Source organism: Salmo salar, chromosome ssa03 (genome assembly GCF_905237065.1).
Source record: "Salmo salar chromosome ssa03, Ssal_v3.1, whole genome shotgun sequence".
In the NCBI taxonomy this organism is placed as follows: domain Eukaryota; kingdom Metazoa; phylum Chordata; class Actinopteri; order Salmoniformes; family Salmonidae; genus Salmo; species Salmo salar.
The window spans coordinates 10,829,727-10,851,128 of NC_059444.1; the positions used below are offsets into that span (position 1 = coordinate 10,829,727).

Genomic DNA, 21,402 nt, shown 5'->3' on the forward strand with positions numbered 1-21,402 from the left:
TTCTGTGCAACAGATTTGATCTGAATGTTCCGTGCCGTAGCACCCTCCTAACTAGATCCCTCGTCATCCACACTTGATTGAAAATAAATATTATTTGTTGACATGGAAAGTGTTAATTCTAAAGGCCAGGAATTATTTACATTTTGGAACATCAAAATGTGTCCCGAGCAATTAATCATAGCATATGTGTGGTGGAATTGGATCAACAACTCTCCACGTCGACATTAAATATACTCAAACTTTGTGCTTCAGTTGTTTACTTTAGAAAATACAGATTATTCATGTAATTCTTTGTGGAGTACAATTAACATTTTGTTGAGAGAATGCCAAGAGTGTGCAAAAGCTGTCATCATATATATCTCAAATATATTTTGATTTGTTTAAAACTTTTTTGGTTACTACATGATTCCAGATGTGTTATTTCATAGTTTTGATGTCTTCACTATTATTCTACAATGTTGAAAATAGTACAAAAAAATAAACACCCTGGAATGAGTAGGTGTGTCCAAACTTTTGACTGGTACTGTAGATACAGTATATAGAGCTTTATAATGTACTGTGTCCTGCTCTAGTGTTTCCAAGGTAACCAAATACATGGACAAGTGATATATGCATTTTCTCATCTTTCTCCTTAACATTTATGTAACCAATGGAGACAAAATGAAACAGGATATTAATCCAAAACACCATATCCATCAAGCCTCACTGTGCCCATATATAAAACCTAGGAACTATCATTATTCTCAGGCTTTTATTTGTCATTACAAATAATTTAAGGGATTCTTTGTGGCGCCCCATTCATCATCTGCCATCTGCAATCTGACTGCATCGGAGGCTCTGGGATCATCCCGTATATAATTATGCTCCACATGCCTGAGGAACAGGTGTTCTCAGAGAGAAGAGGGGAGAGATAGAGACAAACCTATAATCCAGCTTGGAAGTCTGTTGAAGCTACGTTAGCATGATAGCAACTCATAAATTGGAACATTCCAACATATTTTGGGGGAATCGTGCAACATCTGGTGGCAGCAGTGGCGATTTTGTTAAAACCTCGAACTAGCTATTTGGCTGAATGTAAATTGTATATCATTAGAGTTTAAATAGCCAGTTTTCCATGTAGTCCCAGAAAATCATCCACTCTTTCATTCAATCACCTTATTAAAAATAAAATCCCCCCCAAAAAATAAATCCATAATCTTCCTCACTGGACATCATCGTCATCAAAAAGGTCTTCAAAATCTGTGGAGAAAAAAACAGATGCATGAATTTAGAATAATCCGTGATCTTCACAAGTCATTGTCTATGGAAGTCAATCCCCTAAAAGCTGTTATCAAAAACCATACTTTGGCAATACTATCAAGGAAAAGACAGACAACAGGAAAACAATACTTTAAGCCAAATGAAAGACTTTAGCAAACCAACCACTTGTACATGACCTGCACTCTAAGACGGGCTGTTAAAATAGACACAAGTACCTATCTCATATGTTACATGTTTATAGGGGGGCAGCAGGTAGCCTAGGTTAGAGCGTACAGGTCAAATCCTCAAGTTGAAAAGGTCCAAATCTGTCGTTCTGCCCCTGAACATAAGAATTTGTTCATAACTGACTTGCCTAGTTAAATAAAGGTTACATAAAATAAATAGGGAGGCATGTTTAAAGGACATATCTTTTAGGAGCCACATTTCAAGACATTGTGGAACTCTCTTTGTGCATCTCCTTTGAACTCAATTTAACCCAGTGATTCACAGAGCTCACCTTGAGTACCCCCAGCCAGCTCATTCAAAAGCCCCTCATTAGTTAAATCAGCTACTGCTAGTTCTGGAATAGATCAAAGATGTGGACTGGCTGGGGGTATTCCAGGAAAGACTTTGATTAGGAAAACAATGCTCTAAACTAATCAAAATACACACAAAAATAAAAATTGTGAGCTACTTGATTTATTCAATCAATCCACTTTAAGTTTGAGGGAAGCCTCTTCAACTAGACACAGTCACATAACTAGCTATTGCAACAAAGAGGAAATAAATTCTGTCTCCTATAAACAAACGTCTTGCATAACAGCCCTGGGTGTTCCAGCAGAGGTGGTCTGGGTAGGCTAGTGAATCAGACTCCATTATTTATTTATTTCGTTTTCCAGGTTTCCATATTATCTGGTTTTCAAAATTAAAAACATTTAATAGAAAAACAAATGTGGATGTTCTAAGTTCACAACAATTGTTAAAACACACCAGGAGACCATTTTGTTAGGTCTGGGAAGAAGAGGTTTATTTCCAATGTGACAGTGGATACTACATAGCCGGTTCCAGGCTGCGTCCATCTGCTCCCGCTCAAAGGAAACACAATTGAATACATTGGCTAACAACCAATGAGGCCTGCCAATAAAACTATGCGCATCCAATCAGATACATATTTCCAATATCACGCACTGAACACGTGCATACCATTTTAACCAGGTGTGCCTAATAACATGCTGCATATCTCTCAAACAATACAGTTACCCTTTAATTCCAGTTTGTACATAGCAAGAGGATATTGTTTAGCTGTTTCATATAGCACACATGTAATGATAGTTGGATTAATAAAAATATCATTCTGCCAGGTAAGCATAGGCTACTATGCAGTTAACATTTAATTCAGAAAGATTTTGTGAAAGCCTTTCCATCTACCAGGGACCAGTTTTTCATAAGTGATCTATCTAGATTTCATCTATCAGATAGGATTAAACGTATAGAAATAGAATGAATAGAACAATGGTTTGTCTGTTCTGTTCATTATATTTCTGTGCATTTTAATCCTACCTGATAGGCGAAATCCAGATAACTTTTGAAAAAAATGGGCCCTGAAGGCTGTTTTCAAAACATCGTCGCTAACGGCTACACAGTGGTAGACAAGCGCACCGCACACACACAATCGTTGCCTTTTCAGAAAGTTGCAGGAAATACAAAATACTTGTGCATTCTGTTCATTATAACACACTTGGGCAAATATATTTATTTTCAATATATTTTAGTTGATTCCCTATCAATTTCAATACATTGTTGAATATTGTTGTTCCGTTTTAATGTCTGGATTCCATGATTGCGTCCGCGTTCTCCAGATCGCGGATTTTATAGACATATGGTGAGAAGAAGTCATGTTTGATGTTATTTTGCCTCAAGACAGGGATCACACTACATTATAAAACTAACTTTGTAAAATAAAAAACAGGAGTGATGGTTTGAGGCCAGTAAAGATGCTTCCTGCTGCTCCAGAAGCCAACAGAGTTCTGAAGAAACAGAATGGAGGTGAGCTGCTGGAGGAAGACATGCACTAATGGATTCAATCTGCCTTGACGACTCGGCTCATATGGAATACAGGTCAGCTGCTCTGGTTAAAGGCAGCAACCTCAACGCATTCAAAGGTCCAATGCCCTACCAAGTCAATGTGTTTAAATCACAGTTGGATTGATGCTGTGAGTGTTAACATGATAGGAGTTTCAGGATTGATACTGTAACAAACCATCTCTACGTATGCAACTGAAGGATTAACCCTTATTGAAGCAGTGATGCCTACGGGCTGTGAGACCTGGTATCGAGACCCGCAAGGGCCTCAATACATTATTCACTGTTACATTATACACCGCTGCATTATACACCGCTGCATTATACACCGCTACCGTTCGCAAACAGATCACTACAATATCAAAATTATGCATATAGTTGATACTGTTCAGTGATGTTTTAGTAATTTTAGCAGCTGGAACTCTTAATGTTTCAAAAGCACAAAGGTTATCATTGCTATTATTTATTTTGAGTCAGCAACATTGCAAAGTTAACCACACTACAACATTACAAAATGAATCTGACTATTCTGGTCAGATTATGTCTATCCACGGATGCTAAATTTCGCATGGGACGTCAATGTCATTTTCTGCTTGTTGAGACGTCATATTACCATCTTACAACCAGTTAACAACATTTTTTACAAGGACAACATCAATGTGTCTAGGAAAGACATTTTGGTTATCTGGTCAATTAGCCATGATTCCTTTCTCAAACTTCATACTTTCCTCAAACTTCATACTTAGTGTTATCTTGTCAGTTAAAGACACCTTTTTCAGATCACTAAAGAGACATCTAGAAAATATGCTTTTATTAGCAGTACACAACCTGACCATGACGTCACAAAATATATGTCAGAATCACGTCATTGCAACCAGCTTTGTGTACTGGGCATGGATGAACCTTTATGAATAATGAGTGTCTTCAAAAAGAGTGGTAGAATATAGCAGGGTTTCCCAAACTTGGTCCTGGGGCACCCCATGGGTGCACATTTTTTTTTTTTCCCCCAGCACTATACAGCTGTTTCAAATCATCTAAGTTTGATGATGAGTTGGATATTTGAATCAGCTGTGTAGCGCTAGGGCAAAACGTTTGAGAAACCCTGGCATATAGGATGCAAGGGGGACATGGCCCTGACCAATATTCACAAGAATGTAGCAGCACCTCTGTCTCTGACAGGATAGATAGTAAATATGGAACTATGGGAGATGTAGAGTTACCATTTCACCCAAACAGGTGTTCTTAAATCTTACCATTGAAAAAGTCTGCATGAACTGCCTTCTCATTGGTGGCCAGGTCCATGAGCAGTCCTGTACTCCCCCCGGCCTGTCAGGATAGAAAATTCAGCAGGTGATGGAGGTGAACTCAACGAGCACACAGTTAAAGAGACAGGCCTCTCTGAGGGTTGCTGGTATTAGCTATTCAAATATCGCCTAGTCCGATCATTGCTCTTGTTCCAGCTGGCTGATAGGCATTATTAGGTAGGTACCATTTGGCGTAGCACAAAGAATTTATGACCAACCTTAATGTGACGATACTTTCAAATCTTCTCTCATTGATTGAGACAGGTGGGTGTTCACCACAAAGTGCTGCATGTCATGATGACGCTCACCTGTCTCGATCAATGAGAGAAGATTTGAAATAGACAAGATGGTGGCGTACACATTGTTGGATTACTTAATGGAGCAAAACATTTTTATTTAATAACAGAGTGTTTTCTAAATTCAAAAACGAACCACTTGCAACTGGACACTGACCTTTTAAAAGAAGATACATGTTTGACCGAATCAAGAAAGAAGATGATAATCGCCAAGTTAAGGTTTGCTACACCAAACAGTACCTATCCTGTACCGTAATGGGACGCCCAGTAATGGATACCAAAAATCTTTGTCTATTTCCCATTATCTGGTGTACAATCTGTAGCTGTGTGTGTGTTCCTGGGGGTTTCCCTGTGCCAATGGACAAAGTATGACTTCAACAGCTAACGTTAGTTAATCCAGCTGCAACTAAAGTTAGACAAGACAGCAGTGCTCAAAGTTAGTGGTGAGCTGAACCAGAATCTGGGTTTACAAAGGAGACGTTGAATATGGCGATTCTCCTTTAAGCTCAGGAAGCAGCCATTCAACTTGCCATTCACCAGCTTTTCAAGTGTAATAATGTCCAAATGTGACCCGATTCAGGAAACTAGGCATATGTCGCAAGCCTTGACTTCACAAGAGAGCTTTTTGAACGTAATTTTTGTATTTTTAATCAAAATGCGTTTGTTTGGGCAGAAATGCCTTCTCGAACATGTGAACTTTCATGTTCCTTAATATCAAACTTGTATGTCATCTGTAAATCCGAATAAAATTGTTAAAATTACGAGCCTAGTTGGTTTAGCCACAGAGAAAGGCAGCAACCTTCCCGCTAGCCATGATTGGCTGAGATAATGAGTGGGCTGGATTGGTCTGCGGTGTTGCATCTTGTGTCTATAAAATGAGCTGCTCGTAATGCATTTTTTTTTTAAAGATATAACTTTAAACATGGAGAACTGCAAATATGTTGCTGCTGCCCTGAATTTATCAGGCGCTATCAACAAAGGTCAGTGAGAAAAAGTTGTGATGAACTACTTTCTGGATGACGATCGTGCCGTGCAATGCTGGCTGACTCACTCTGAAAATAACACGTTTTGAAATCAGTGGAACACAACGGGCCAAACAAGCTGTGCAAACTAAACGGAAGCAACACAGGATGTCTTATAAAAGGGGTTGCAGTCTGCCGTGAAGCTTTCATCCATGTATACAGGTAATAATCTAGCTACAGATTCAGATATTACACGTTTCTAATTTTGTCCGAAAGTTGTTTTCATTGCAAACTAAAGCTTGTTGTTAGCTAGCTAGCTGGAGTTTGATGGCTGGCTTGCTAACTAACAATGAACCTAACGTTATTTGGTTAACTTTAGCTTGCTATGACAATCGGTTTGTATTGCTAGTAACGTTACTCTATGGATTGGGATTATAGTTCATATTTTAGCTAGCTAACGTTAATGTGACATGTCTAAACAAAAGTTAAAGCTTGCTGTTAACTTTTATTTATTTCACCTTTATTTAACCAGGTAGGCTAGTTGAGAACAAGTTCTCATTTGCAACTGCGACCTGGCCAAGATAGAGCAAAGCAGTTCAACACATACAACAGAGTTACACATAGAATAAACAAACATACAATCAATAATACAGTAGAAAAATCTATAAACAGCATGTGCAAATGATGTAGGATAAGAGAGGGAAGGCAATAAATACGCCATGGTGGCGAAGTAATTACAATATAGCAATTAAACACTGGAATGGTAGGATGTGCAGAAGATGAATGTGCAAGTAGAGATACTGGGGTGCAAAGAGGCAAGATAAATAAATAAATACAGTATGGGGATGAGGTAGATTGCTTAAAGCTAGTGAGGGAGGTAAGAGTCTACAGCTTCAGAGATTTTTGCAGTTCGTTCCAGTCATTGGCAGCAGTGAGATATACCTGCTGGAGCACGTGCTACGGGTGGGTGCGGCTATGGTGACCAGTGAGCTGAGATAAGGAGGGGCTTTACCTAGCAGAGACTTGTAGATGACCTGGAGCCAGTGGGTTTGGCGACGAGTATGACGCGAGGGCCAGCCAACGAGAGCATACAGGTCGCAGTGGTGGGTAGTATATGGGGCTTTGGTGACAAAACAGATGGCGCTGTGATAGACTGCATCCAATTTGTTGAGTAGAGTGTTGGAGGCTATTTTGTAAATGACATCGCCGAAGTCGAGGATCGGTAAGATGGTCAGTTTTACGAGGGTATGTTTGGCAGCATGAGTGAAGGATGCTTTGTTGCGAAATAGGAAGCCGATTGTAAATTTCACTTTGGATTGGAGATGTTTAATGTGAGTCTGGAAGGAGAGTTTACAGTCCAACCAGACACCTAGGTATTTGTAGTTGTCCACATATTCTAAGTCAGAACCGTCCAGAGTAGTGATGCTGGATGGGCAGGCAGGTGTGGGCAGCGAACGGTTGAAGAGCTTGCATTTAGTTTTACTTGCATTTAAGAACAGTTGGAGGCCACGGAAGGAGAGTTGTATGACATTGAAGCTCATCTGGAGGTTAGTTAACACAGCGTCCAAAGAAGGGCCAGAGGTATACAGAATGGTGTCGTCTGCGTAGAGGTGGATCAAAGAATCACCAGCAGCGAGAGCGACATCATTGATGTATACAGTGAACCGAGTCGGCCCGAGAATTGAACCCTGTGGCACCCCCACAGAGACTGCCAGAGGTCCGGACAACAGGCCCTCTGATTTGACATACTGAACTCTATCGGAGAAGTAGTTGGTGAACCAAGCGAGGCAATCATTTGAGAAACCAAGGCTGTTGAGTCTGCCAATAAGAATGTTGTGATTGACAGAGTCGAAAGCCTTAGCCAGGGTCGATGAATACGGCTACACAGTAACGTCTCTTATCGATGGTGGTTATGATATCGTTTAGGACCTTGATCATGGCTGAGGTGCACTCATGACCAGCTCTGAAACCAGATTGCATAGCGGAGAAGGTACGGTGAGATTCGAAATGGTCGGTAATCTGTTTGTTAACTTGGCTTTCGAAGACCTTAGAAAGGCCGGGTAGAATAGATATAGGTCTGTAGCAGTTTGGGTCTAGAGTGTCTCCCCCTTTGAAGAGGGGGATGTCCGCGGCAGCTTTCCAATCTATGGGAATCTCAGACGATACGAAAGAGAGGTTGAACAGGCCTCTCTTTCCAGATAGGGGTTGCAACAATTTCAGGAGATAATTTTAGAAAGAGAGGGTCCAGATTGTCTAGCCTGGCTGATTTGTAGGGGTCCAGATTTTGCAGCTCTTTCAGAACATCAGCTATCTGGATATGGGTGAAGGAGAAGTGGGGGATGTTTGGGCGAGTTGCTGTGGGGAGCGCAGGGCTGTTGACCGGGGTAGGGGTAGCCAGGTGGAAAGCATGGCCAGCCATAGAAAAATGCTTATTGAAATTCTCAATTATTGTGGATTTATCGGTAGTGAAAGTGTTTCCTAGCCTCAGTGTAGTGGGCAGCTGGGAGGAGGTGCTCTTATTCTCCATGGACTTTACAGTTTCCCAGAACTTTTTTGAGGTTGTACTACCGGATGCAAATTTCTGTTTGAAAAAGCTAGCCTTAGCTTTCCTAACTGCCTGTGTATATTGGTTCCTAACTTCCCTGAAAATGTGCATATCACGGGGGCTATTCGATGCTAATGCAGAACGCCACAGGATGTTTTTGTGCTGGTCAAGGGCAGACAGGTCTGGAGTGAACCAAGAGCTATATCTATTCCTGTTTCTAATGTTTCCTGTTTTTTAATGGACCATGCTTATTTAAGATGGCGAGGAAGGCACTTTTAAAAGAATAACCAGGCATCCTCTACTGACGGGATGAGGTCAATGCCATTCCAGGATACCCCGGCCAGGTCGATTAGAAAGGCCTGTTCGCTGAAGTGTTTTAGGGAGCGTTTGACAGTGATGAGGGGTGGTCGTTTGACCACAGACCCATTACGGATGCAGGCAATGAGGCAGTGACCGCTGAGATCTTGGTTGAAAACAGCAGAGGTGTGTTTGGAGGGCGAGTTAGTTAGGATGATATCTATGAGGGTGCCCGTGTTTACGGATTTGGGGTTGTACCTGGTAGGTTCATCGATAATTTGTGTGAGATTGAGGGCATCGAGCTTAGATTGTAGGATGGCCTGGGTGTTAAGGATGTCCCAGTTTAGCTCACCTAGCAGCATGAGCTCAGACGATAGATGGGGGGGCAATCAATTCACATATGGTATCCAGGGCACAGCTGGGGGCAGAGGGTGGTCTAGAGCAAGAGGCAACGGTGAGAGACTTGTTTCTGGAAAAGTGAATTTTTAGAAGTAGAAGCACGAATTGTTTTGGTACAGACCTGGATAGTAAGACAGAACTCTGCAGGCTATCTCTGCAGTAGATTGCAACACCGCCCCCTTTGGCAGTTCTATCTTGGCGGAAAATGTTATAGTTAGGGATGGAAATTTCAGGGTTTTTGGTGGTTTTCCTAAACCAGGATTCAGACACGTCTAAGACATCCGGGTTGGCAGAACGTACTAAAGCAGTGAATAAAACAAACTTAGGGAGTAGGCTTCTAATGTTAACATGCATGAAACTAAGGCTTTTACGGTTACAGAAGTCAACAAATGAGAGCACCTGGGGAGTAGGAGTGGAGCTAGGCACTGCAGGTCCTGGATTAACCTTTACATCACCAGAGTTACAGAGGAGAAGTAGGATAAGGGTACGGCTAAAGGCTATAAGAACTGGCCGTCTAGCACGTTCGGAACAGAGAGTAAAAGGAGCAGGTTTCTGGGCACTAGCTAACGTCAGCTGAGTTTAGGTGGCTGGCTTGCTAGCTAACATTAACTTGTGTGTGTAACGTTAGTGCAGTTTTCAGAATGCCATTTCGCATTGCTAGTTATAGCCTAAATCTTAGCTAGCTAACATTGAACCTATTGGTTAACTTTAGCTAGCTATGACAATCAGTTTGTATTGCTAGTTAAAGCTTGCTGTTAGCTAGTCAGCTGATGTTAGATGACTGGCTAGCTACAGTAGCTAACATTCCCTGTTTGAAGTGTGTGTAGTGTAGACAAAGGAGAGCTCTCCAGTAGGTACCAAAACTTTCAAAGGCCCTTTTCTCAAAAATGAGTTTACAAGTTTATGAATTTTCAAAGCAGAATGACTTTCCTATTGTTCCTCAATTGCAGTGTATGATATACTATTTTGTAGCTCTGAGTCTACTTTTATCCAATGTAAAAAAAAGATATACAATTTCAAATGTTGCTACATAAGACCAATTTGAGCTGGTCAGTCACAAATATGTTCAGTACTTACCAAAGAATGGAGTTTCGGTGATCATCTATTGTCATTACTGGTCGTTCCACCTGATAAGAACTTTAAAATGTCTAAATTAGAAGTTACATGCAACCGAAAAAATGCCTCGTCTGGAAATTAGTACTGATTGGTATGCGCCCAAATCCACCTCTTCTGCACCTCCTGCAATATTAAAGGAATGAAAACACACTAAATAATGTATGTCTAGACATATACAATCACTGTGAAAACATACCCTATATTGTCTACTTAATCTACATACATGACATATTATTGCATTCCGCGCAGGGTAACCAGATTGATAAGACGTTCGTACTGTTGAAGGTGTTGAAGGTGATACAATCAATGACCTTTCCTGCCGCTGGAACAGCCGAACTGTGAGCGGCAGTAATGAGTGATTTTATTGGAGGTGCAGAAGAGGTGGATTTGGCACATGTCCACTTGCTCAAAATCAGTACTCGTTTCCAGACAAGGCTTTTTTCGGTTGCAATGAACTTCTTATTTATACCTTTTTTTGAAGCACATATATCGGGCGGAACGGCAGTAATGATGATAGTTGCTCAATGAAACTCCTTTCTTTGGTAAGTACCAACATTATTTTTACATTATTAAGCTTGAAAAGCTGGTGAATGGCAAGTTGAATGGCTGCTTCCTGGGCTAAAGGGAAAATCGCCCTAATCAACATATCCTGTAAGCACCGACTCTGGTTGACAGTGGTTAGCTATCTGGGATGAGCCGGTAGCTAGCAGGTTCATCTCAGTGACGCGACAGAGGTGTAGGGTTGCTATAGGCACGGGATACCGAAACTAATCGGAGCTCCGGTACGAGGTGTGCCCGGGAGCATGAATATAGGAAGTGTGGGGATGGTGGACAACCAAAGTGCTGCAGCTGTGGGGGTGTTCATAGTGTGGTATATAGTGGGTGTGAGGCTATGAAGCAGGCAGTGGAGGTCCAACAAGTGAAAGTGGAGAGAAGGGTGCCATATGCTGAGGCAGTGGGGGTGGTCCAGGTCCAGGGAGCTACAGGTTCCAGGGAGAGATGGGTAGGAGCATCTAGACTGGGGATTACAGGGCAGGTGGGCGGCGCTATGGTATACATAGATAAGAGAAAGCTGGTGACGTTCATAGCAGGAGCTATCAATAGCACCACTAAAGTAGAGTCTAAAAAAAGAGAGGATTCAGCTAACAGTGAAAGCTGATGGGAGACATCTGAGTATGACAGGGTTGACATGGGAAGAGGTTGGAGATGACCTCAATCAGCCGAGGGTGGAGTCATGTATTACTGGATCTTAGTTATGATGGTAGTACTACAATGGAATGCTCGAAGCCTGTTGGCTAATGGGCAGGAGTTCAAGCAGTTAATTGTAGATATGCCAGCTAAGCCTGATGTGACTCTTGTGCAGGAAACATGGCTCAAACCAAACTGTGGAGTTTAGGGATATGTACAGGGATACAGGGATATGTAGAGGTTTGTTAGGGACAGAGATGTAGGCGGAGGGGTACCACCTTCATAAAGCAAGGACTTCCTTACAGGATGCTAGGCAAAGGTATTGAACAGGAATATGTGGTGGTGGTGTGGTTGAGAGGAGGGATGATAGTGAACTACTATAATCCATGTCAGGTATTGGACATAGAGTTGGAGAGGGTGGAGGGCCAGGATAGAAGTAAGGTCATGTGGTGATTTTAATGCTCACAACACGCTCTGGGAGGGAAACGGATGGATGGAAATGGCCAAGTGATGGAAAATCTGATAGAAATGAAAGATCTGGTGTGCCTGAAATGATGGCCGAGGGACCAGGATTGATGTAGACACAGGGAAAGAGTCTGCCTTGGACCTCACTCTGGTATCTAGTGCGATGGCAGGAATCTGTGAGTGGGAGGTATGGGAGGAGTCGACAGTAGGGAGTGATCATTACCCCATAGTATGGACAGTAAGCCAGAGGGAGGAGGAGGTGTCAGTGGATGGAGTAGGGTGTTTGAAAGGGCAAAGTGGGATCAGTTTCAGGAGCTGGGTGAGCGGGTGATGTCTCGGTTGGATATGAGAGGAGATGAGGATAGTATGAATAACTGGGTGAGAATAGTGTTAGTGTGGGCAGCTACTGAGGTGATACCTAAGAGTTCAGGGAGAAGGAGGAGGAAAGCAGTCCCGTGGTGGACGGAGGAGTGTGGGGCAGTGGTGAGGAGCAGGAACAGGGAATTTAGAGTACTGAAAAGGACACATAACTTCCAACATCTGATTCAGTATAAGCAGGCCCAGGCTCTGGTGAGGAGAACTATACGTTAGGCAAAGAGCGTCATGTTGGCGTCGGTTCTGTGACCACCATTGGAAGGGCGACACCAGTGGGAGAAGTGCGGGGGATGATTAAGAGGATGAGTGGGGTCAGAAGGGAGTGGGATTATCCAGTGTTGACGAGTGGGAAGGATGTGGCAGTAACAGATGAGGAGAAGGCAGAGATGATGGTCAAAGTGTTTGTCCAAGTGCATAGCTCTGCAAATTGATCAGAGGAGGGGCAGAGGGGGAGACAGAACGAGAGAGGAGCATCTTGGAGTGCTGGATAGGAGGGAGGATGTAAAGGATGTGTTGAGGTGAAAATGTCAATAGGTAAGGCTGGGTTAACTTCAATGTTGGCCCATCTTAGTGATGAGGCACTGGATAAGTTATTGGTGTTGTGGGAGGAGGGGAATCTACCAAGCAGTTGGAAGGAGGCAGTAGTGGTAACAATCCGGAAGCCAGGGAAGGACCAAACGAGGCCAACAAGCTATTGGCCAATAACTTTAACATTACATGTATGTAAGATTATAGAATGTACAGTCGTGGCCAAAAGTTTGGAGAATGACACAAATATTAATTTCCAAAAAGTTTGCTGCAGTGTCTTTAGATATTTTGTGAGATGTTACTATGGAGTACTGAAGTATAATTACGAGCATTTCATAAGTGTCAAGGGCTTTTATTGACAATTACGTGAAGTTGATGCCAAGAGTCCATATTTGCAGTGTTGGCCCTTCTTTTTCAAGACCTCCGCAATCCACCCTGGCATGCTGTCAATTAACTTCTGGGCCACATCCTGACTGATGGCAGCCCATTCTTGCATAATCAATGCTTGGAGTTTGTCAGAATTTGTGGGGGTTTGTTTGTCCACCCGCCTCTTTAGGATTGACCATAAGTTCTCAATGGGATTAAGGTCTGGAGAGTTTCCTGGCCATGGACCCAAAATGTCAATGTTTTGTTCCCCGAGCAACTTAGTTATCACTTTTGCCTCATGGCAAGGTGCTCCATCATGCTGGAAAAGGCATTGTTCGTCACCAAACTGTTCCTGGGTGGTTGGGAGAAGTTGCTCTCGAAGGATGTGTTGGTACCATTCTTTATTCACGGCTGTGTTCTTAGGCAAAATTGTGAGTGAGCCCACTCCCTTGGCTGAGAAGCAACCCCACACATGAATGGTCTCAGGATGCTTTACTGTTGGCATGACACAGGACTCATGGTAGCACTCACCCAGTCCTCAGCAGTCCAATCCCTGTACCTTTTGCAGAATATCAGTATCAGTCTGTCCCTGATGTTTTTCCTGGAGAGAAGTGGCTTCTTTGCTGCCCGTCTTGACACCAGGCCATCCTCAAAGTCTTCGCCTCACTGTGCGTGCAGATGCACTCACACCTGCCTGCTGCCATTCCTGAGCAAGCTCTGTACTGGTGGGACCCCGATCCCGCAGCTGAATCAACTTTAGGAGATGGTCCTGGCGCTTGCTGGACTTTCTTGGGCGCCCTGAAGCCTTCTTCACAACAATTGAACCGCTTGGCTGGTTGATTTAGCTGCAATCTCACTGGCAGCAATATCCTTGCCTGTGAAGCCCTTTTTGTGCAAAGCAATGATGACGGCACGTGTTTCCTTGCAGGTAACCATGGCTGACAGAGGAAGAACAATGATTCCAAGCACCACCCTCCTTTTGAAGCTTCCAGTCTGTTATTCGAAGTCAATCAGCATGACAGAGTGATCTCCAGCCTTGTCCTCGTCAACACTCACACCTGTGTTAACGAGAGAATCACTGACATGATGTCAGCTGGTCCTTTTGTGGCAGGGCTAAAACGCAGTGGAAATGTTTTTGGGGGATTCAGTTCATTTCCATGGCAAAGAGGGACTTTGCAATTCATTGAAATTCATTGGATCACTCTTCATAACATTCTGGAGTATAAGCAAATTGCCATCATACAAACTGAGGCAGCAGACTTGGTGAAAATTAATATTTGTGTCATTCTCAAAACTTTCGGCCATGACTGTATGATTACGGAGAGGCTAACTTACTTCCTGGAGAGCATGGGGCTAGTATCGCCACATCAGGGTGGGTTCAGGAAGGGTAGGGAAACTATGGACCCAGTGCTCTGCTTAGAAGCAGAGGTCAGGATGGGTCAGGTGAACAAGGAGACTGTTGTAGCGGTCTTTCTTTGATGTGGAGAAGACGTAGGGTATGATGTGGAAGGAGGGATTGTTAATCAAGCTTGGTTTTATGGGGGTAGGAGGAAGAACGTACAACTGGATAAAGGATTTCCTGTTTGGAAGGTCTATTTGGATGATGGTGGGGAAGTCTCTCTCAGGCAGCTACATTGTGGATAACGGTACACCGCAGGGGAGCGTGACTAGTCCTCTATTGTTCTCGATCATGATCAATGATGTTTACTCTCAGGTATGGCCAGATATTGGGAAGTCGTTATTTGCTGATTGGGCCTTATGGAAAAGAAGAAGAAATGTGCCATATATAGTCAGGAAGGTACAGGAAGCAATTGATGAGGTTGAGTGGTGGGCATTAATGTGGGGATTCAGGTTCTCTGTAGAGAGAACTCAGACAGTGTTCTTTACCAGGAGGAAGGTGGGAGATGAGGTATGCTTGAGGTTATATGGGAGAAACTTGGAGAGGGTGGGGGCCTTCGGATTTCTTGGGGCGTACTTTGACAATAGACTGACCTGGGCAGAACACATTGAGAGAGTGGTGGGAAAGAGTAAGAAGGTACTAAATGTGATGCATTGTCTGATGGGGAAGGAGTGGGGGCTGGGCGTTCCTCATTCAGGACCATGTATGTTGCATTGATCCAATCTGTAATAGACTATGGCAGTATTGCATATGGTTCGGCATTGGAAAGGCTAGATGTCATAGTGCTCAGAAAATGCAGTGGGGCATTTCGGACCTCGTACTACACCGGCTCCAACGCTCGTCGGATGTGGCAGGGCTTGCAAACTATTACAGACTACAGCCGAGAGCTGCCCAGTGACACGAGCCTACCAGACGAGCTAAATATCTTCTATGCTCGCGTCGAGGCAAGTAACACTGAAACATGCATGAGATCATCAGCTGTTCTGGACGACTGTGTGATCACACTTGCCGCAGCCGATGTGAGTAAGACCTTTAAAAACAGGTCAACAGTCACAAGGCCAGACGGATTACCAGGACGTGTACTCCGAGCATGCGCTGACCAACTGGCAAGTGTCTTCAACTGACATTTTCAACCTCTCCCTGTCTGTAATACCAACAAGTTTCAAGCAGACCACCATAGTGTTCTTGGGCACAGGGACTAAGGTAACCTGCCTAAATGACTACCGACCCGTAGCACTCACGTCTGTAGCCATGAAATGCTTTGAAAGGCTGGTCATGGCTCACATCAACACCATTATCCCAGAAACCCTAAACCCATTCAAATGTGCATGTGCACTCAACACTGCCCTTTCCCACCTGGACAAAAGGAACACCTATGTGAGAATGCTATTCATTGACTACAGCTCAGCGTTCAACACCATAGTGCCCTAAAAGCTCATCAATAAGCTAAGGACCCTGGGACTAAACACCTCCATCTGCAACTGGATCCTGGACTTCCTGACGGGCCGTGTCAGAGGAAGGCTCTAAAAATTGTCAAAGACTCCAGCCACCCTAGTCATAGACTGGTACCGGAGCGCCAAGTCTAGGTCCAAAAGGCTTCTAAAACAGCTTCTACCCCAAGCCATAAGACTCCTGAACATCTAATCAAATGGCTACCCAGACTATTTGCATTGCCTCCCCCACCATCCCCTAATACCCAGACGAAGGAGATGGGACTCTATGGAAGGGAGTTTAGTCCAATGGTAGCAATTCCTGTAAATCCACCATGGCTCCTCCCACCTCCAGTAGTTGATCTAGAAGTGTTGGAGAGACTACAGAAAGATAGGGAGGGTGTTGATCCATCTGATTGGTTTAATAGATGTCTGGATACTGTGTATCAGGATTTTGTGGCCATTTACACAGATGGTTCAAAAGATCCAAGGACAGGACATACTGGGTCAGCATTTGTGGTGCAGGAATGTGGGGTGGAAGTCGAAGACTAACGGGATGGCCTTGGAAGTCAGGAACGTACAGATCATCTGGCTGTATATACAGCAGACGATGCCACTAAAGAACTCTGGCTGTATATACAGCAGAGCTGATGGCCATACTGTTGGCCTTGCAGTGGGTGGAGGAAGTCAAGCCAGACAGAGTAGTTATTTGCTCTGATTCATGTGCAGAGTTGATATGGTAGAAAGCCTGATATGGACAGTAATGGTGCAGAGATGGCAGGAGCAGTGGAATAGAGATACCAAGGGCAGGCATTTATTTCAAGTACAGAGGAAAGTCGGGGGAGGGGAGGGCGGCAGGAAGGGACAGAGGGGAGGCTATTTTTACAAGATTAAGGGTGGGACACAGCCGGTTGAATAAGACCTTAAATGTGATAGGAAAGCATCCAACAGGAAAGTGTGATAATTGCCATTAACAGAGACAGTGGAGCAAGTCTTCTCTCCCTATCCCAGTCTGCTGTCCCCACATATTGCAAGATGGCTACCATTGTTCCTGTACCCAAGAAGGGAAAGGTAGCTGAACTACAGTTGAAGTCAGAAGTTTACATACACTTAGGTTGGAGTCATTAAACCTCGTTTTTCAACCACTCCACAAATGTCTTGTTAAAGGCACAGTCAACTTAGTGTATGTAAACTTCTGACCCACTGGAATTGTGATGCGGTGAATTATAAGTGAAATAATCTGTCTGTAAACAATTGTTGTAAAAATTACATGTGTCATGCACAAAGTAGATGTCCTAACTGACTTGCCAAAACTATAGTTTGTTAAACACCTTGGAAAATTCCAGAAAAATTATGTCATGGCCTTAGAAGCTTCTGATAGGCTAATTGACATAATTTGAGTCAATTGGAGGTGTACCTGTGGATGCATTTCAAGGCCGACCTTCAAACTCAGTGCCTCTTTGCATTGACATCATGGAAAAAATCAAAAGAAATCAGCCAAGACCTCAGAAAAAAATTGTAGAACTCCACAAGTCTGGTTCATCCTTGGGAGCAATTTCCAAACGCCTGAAGGTACCACGTTCATCTGTACAAACAATACTACGCAAGTATAAAAACCATGGGACCACATAGCCGTCATACTGCTCAGGAAGGAGACGCGTTCTGTCTCCTAGAGATTAACGTACTTTGGTGCGAAAAGTGCAACTCAATCCCAGAACAACAGCAAAGGACCTTGTGAAGATGCTGGAGGAAACAGGTACAAAAGTATCTATATCCACAGTAAAACGAGTCCTATATCAACATAACCTGAAAGGCCGCTCAGCAAGGAAGAAGCCACTGCTCCAAAACCGCCATAAAAAAGCCAGACTACGGTTTGCAACTGCACATGGGGACAAATATCGTACTTTTTGGAGAAATGTCTTCTGGTCTGATAAACAAAAATAGAACTGTTTGGCCATAATGACCATCGTTATGTTTGGAGGAAAAAGGGGGAGGCTTGCAAGCCGAAGAACACCATCCCAACCATGAAGCACAAGGGTGGCAGCATCATGTTGTGGGGGTGCTTTGCTGCAGGAGGGACTGGTGCACTTCACAAAATAGATGGCTTCATGAGGTAGGACAATTAAGTGGATATATTGAAGCAACATCTCAAGACATCAGTCAGGAAGTTAAAGCTTGGTCGCAAATGGGTCTTCCAAATGGTCAATGACCCCAAGCATACTTCCATAGTTGTGGAAAAATGGCTTAACGACAACAAAGTCAAGGTATTGGAGTGGCCATCACAAAGCTCTTTTTTTCACCTTTATTTAACCAGGTAGGCCAGTTGAGAACAAGTTCTCATTCACAACTGCGACCTGGCCAAGATAAAGCAAAGCAGTGCGACACAAACAGCAACATAGAGTTACACATAGAATAAACAAGCGTACAGTCAATAACACAATAGAAAAAAAGGTCTATATACAGTGTGTGCAAATGGCGTGAGGAGGTAAGACAATAAATAGGCCATAGTAGCAAAGTAATTACAATTTAGTAAATTAACACTGGAGTGATAGATGAGCAGATGGTGATGTGCAAGTAGAAATACTGGTGTGCAAATTAGCAGAAAAGTAAATAAAAACAACATGGGGATGAGGTAGGTAGATTGGGTGGGCTATTTACAGATGGGCTATGTACAGCTGCAGCGATCGGTTAGCTGCTCAGATAGCTGATGTTTAAAGTTGGGTGAAAGCTCTGACCTCTGACCTCAATCCTATAGAACATTTGTGGGCAGAACTGAAAAAGTGTGCGCGAACAAGGAGGCCTACAAACCTGACTCAGTTACATCAGCTCTGTCAGGAGGAATTGTGGGAAGCTTGTGGAAGGCTATCCGAAACGTTTGACCCAAGTTAAACAATTTAAAAGGCAATGCTACCAAATACTAATTGAGTGCATGTAACCTTCTGACCCACTGGGAATGTGATGAAAGAAATAAAAGCTGAAATAAATCATTCTCTCTACTATTATTCTGACATTTCACATTCTTAAAACAAAGTGGTGATCATAACTGACCTAAGACAGGGAATTTTCACTAGGATTAAATGTCAGGAATTGTGAAAAACTGAGTTTAAATGTATTTGGCTAAGGTGTATGTAAACTTCTGACTTCAACTGTAAATGACTATCACCCAGCAGCATTCACTTTAGTCATCATGAAGTGCTTTGAGAGACTAGTCAAGGATCATATCACATCCACCTTACCTGCCAGCCTAGACCCACTTCAATTTGCATACCACCCCAATTAGGTCCACAGACGATGCAATCGCCATCACACTGCCCTATCCCATCTGGACAAGAGGAATACCTATGTAAGAATGCTGTTAATTGACTACAGTTCAGCATTCAACACCATAGTACCCTCCAAGCTCATCATTAAGCTTGAGGCCCTGGGTCTCCACTTCGCTGATCCTCAACAAGGGTGCGTGCTCAGCCTTCTCCTGTAGTCCCTGTTCACCCACGACTGCGTGGCCATACACGCCTCCAACTCAATCATCAAGTTTGCAGACGACACAACAGTAGTGGGCTTGATTACCAACAACGATGAGACAGCCTACAGGGAGGTGGTGAGGGCACTCGGAGTGTGTCAGGAAAATAACCTCTCAACTTCAGGACACAGCAGAGGGAGCACCCCCCTATCCACATCAATGGGGAAGGTGGAAAGTTAAGTTCCTCGGCGTACACATAACGGACAAACTGAAATGATCCACCCACACAGACAGTGTGGTGAAGAAGGCACAACAGCGCCTCTTCAACCTCAGGAGGCTGAAACAATTTGGCTTGTCACCTAAAACCCTCACATCTGTCGGGCTGTATCACCACCTGGTACGGCAACTGTACTGCCCACAACCGCAAGGCTCTCCAGAGGGTGGTGCGGTCTGCACAACCCATCACCTGGGGCAAACTACCTGCCCTCCAGGACACCTACAGCACCCGATGTCACAAGAAGGCCAAAAAGATCATCAAGGACAACAACCACCCGAGCCACTGCCTGTTCACCCCGCTATCATCCAGAAGGTGAGGTCAGTACAAGTGCATCAAAGCTGGAACCGAGAGACTGAAAAACAGCTTATATCTCAAAGGCCATCAGACTGTTAAACAGCCATCACTAACACAGAGGCTGCTGCCTACATGCAGGCTCAAAATCATTGGCCACTTTAATAAATGGATCACTAGTCACTTTAATAATGTTTACATATCTTACATTACTCATCTCATATATATATATATATACTGTATTTTATACCATCTATTGCATCTTGCCTATGCAGCTCGGTCATCACTCATCCATATATTTACATGTTCATATTCTCATTCACACCTTTAGATGTGTGTGTATTAGGTAGTTGTTGTGGAACTGTTAGATGACTTGTTAGATATTACTGCACTGTCAGAAACTAGAAGCACAAGCATTTCGCTACACTCGCATTAACATCTGCTAACCATGTGTATGTGACCAATAAAAGGTGATTTGATGTTTTGCTAGTGTGGGCAATATCAGAGGGAAAGAGAGAGGCTGAAATCTAGAAAGATGGGAGAAGTGGTTACAGGAAATTAGTATAAAGAGTATATTGAGTAGAACGTCATTACATATAGTCTCAAATATGTTGTTATCTATTTTTAAGGGCAAAGGGCTGGCAGGAAGGATTTAGTTTCACCCCGTCTCTGGCCCACACTCCAGTACAGTAGTTGGTGGTAATACACCATAACGTTGGATGCCAACCGCTGATAAACCCCACCGAAGACGACAGTGGTGAACTGGCTAAATTCAATAAAAGCTCAATTAAAATTCCTACAGCCACCAAATAGAGCTTGGTTACTTCTAGTGTGAGTTCATACAGAGGAAATCGAACTAGTTACAGTAGCTCGCTAGCAGGTAATGTTAACGTTATCTAACATAGCTACCTAACTAACAATTCTGAAGCATAACAAATGTTTGCAAACCTCATCAAGATCCACGTATGGCCCAGCTCCTTCGGGGAACATCTCGTCGACTGCTGGCTTCATCACGGTTGAGTTTTATCGGTCTTTAATTGTCATACATGAATTAAATAATTGAACGCTTGAATGTTTAGCAAGCTAGCCGCTAGCTAGCTGCCGTCGCCGGTTTTGATGCAGTGTCATATAAAAATATATCCGATGGGGAGACAAGGAACGCGCATGCAACAGAATAAACGTGCCGGATATACAAGTGCCTTCTAAGGCACATTTACACCAACATTGTGTTTAGTTTAAGACTATGTTAAATGAGACCATATGATGGATGAAAACAATGTTAGGAGTTTTAACATATTAAGCCTCGTGCATTTGTCATGCATTCTCTTTTTACAGTAGCCACAAGGTGGCAGTATACATCTGTCCAATCAAGCTCACATGATA

The 21,402-nt window shown here is 43.3% G+C and overlaps 1 protein-coding gene across 1 annotated transcript; it reads right to left on the bottom strand.

The window, feature by feature from the left end:
- Positions 1–240: 240 nt before the first annotated feature.
- Positions 241–21,346, bottom strand: LOC106598352 (COP9 signalosome complex subunit 9). Its single transcript, XM_014189397.2, has 3 exons — positions 20,968–21,346; positions 4,575–4,647; positions 241–1,239 (listed from the first exon to the last, which is right to left on the bottom strand). Exons 1-3 carry the CDS (start codon positions 21,028–21,030, stop codon positions 1,202–1,204), a joined length of 174 nt encoding a protein of 57 aa, XP_014044872.1. The 5' UTR covers positions 21,031–21,346; the 3' UTR covers positions 241–1,201.
- Between the last annotated feature and the right edge of the window lie 56 nt (positions 21,347–21,402).

Excerpts from the sequence above, each read along its gene's own strand:
- LOC106598352 (XM_014189397.2), bottom strand. The coding sequence starts at position 21,030 with ATGAAGCCAGCAGTCGACGAGATGTTCCCCGAAGGAGCTGGGCCATAC. Across the intron at positions 4,648-20,967 it reads CATACGTGGATCTTGATGAG|GCCGGGGGGAGTACAGGACT; the intron begins GTTTGCAAACAT and ends CTATCCTGACAG. Across the intron at positions 1,240-4,574 it reads TCATGCAGACTTTTTCAATG|ATTTTGAAGACCTTTTTGAT; the intron begins GTAAGATTTAAG and ends TTTTCTCCACAG.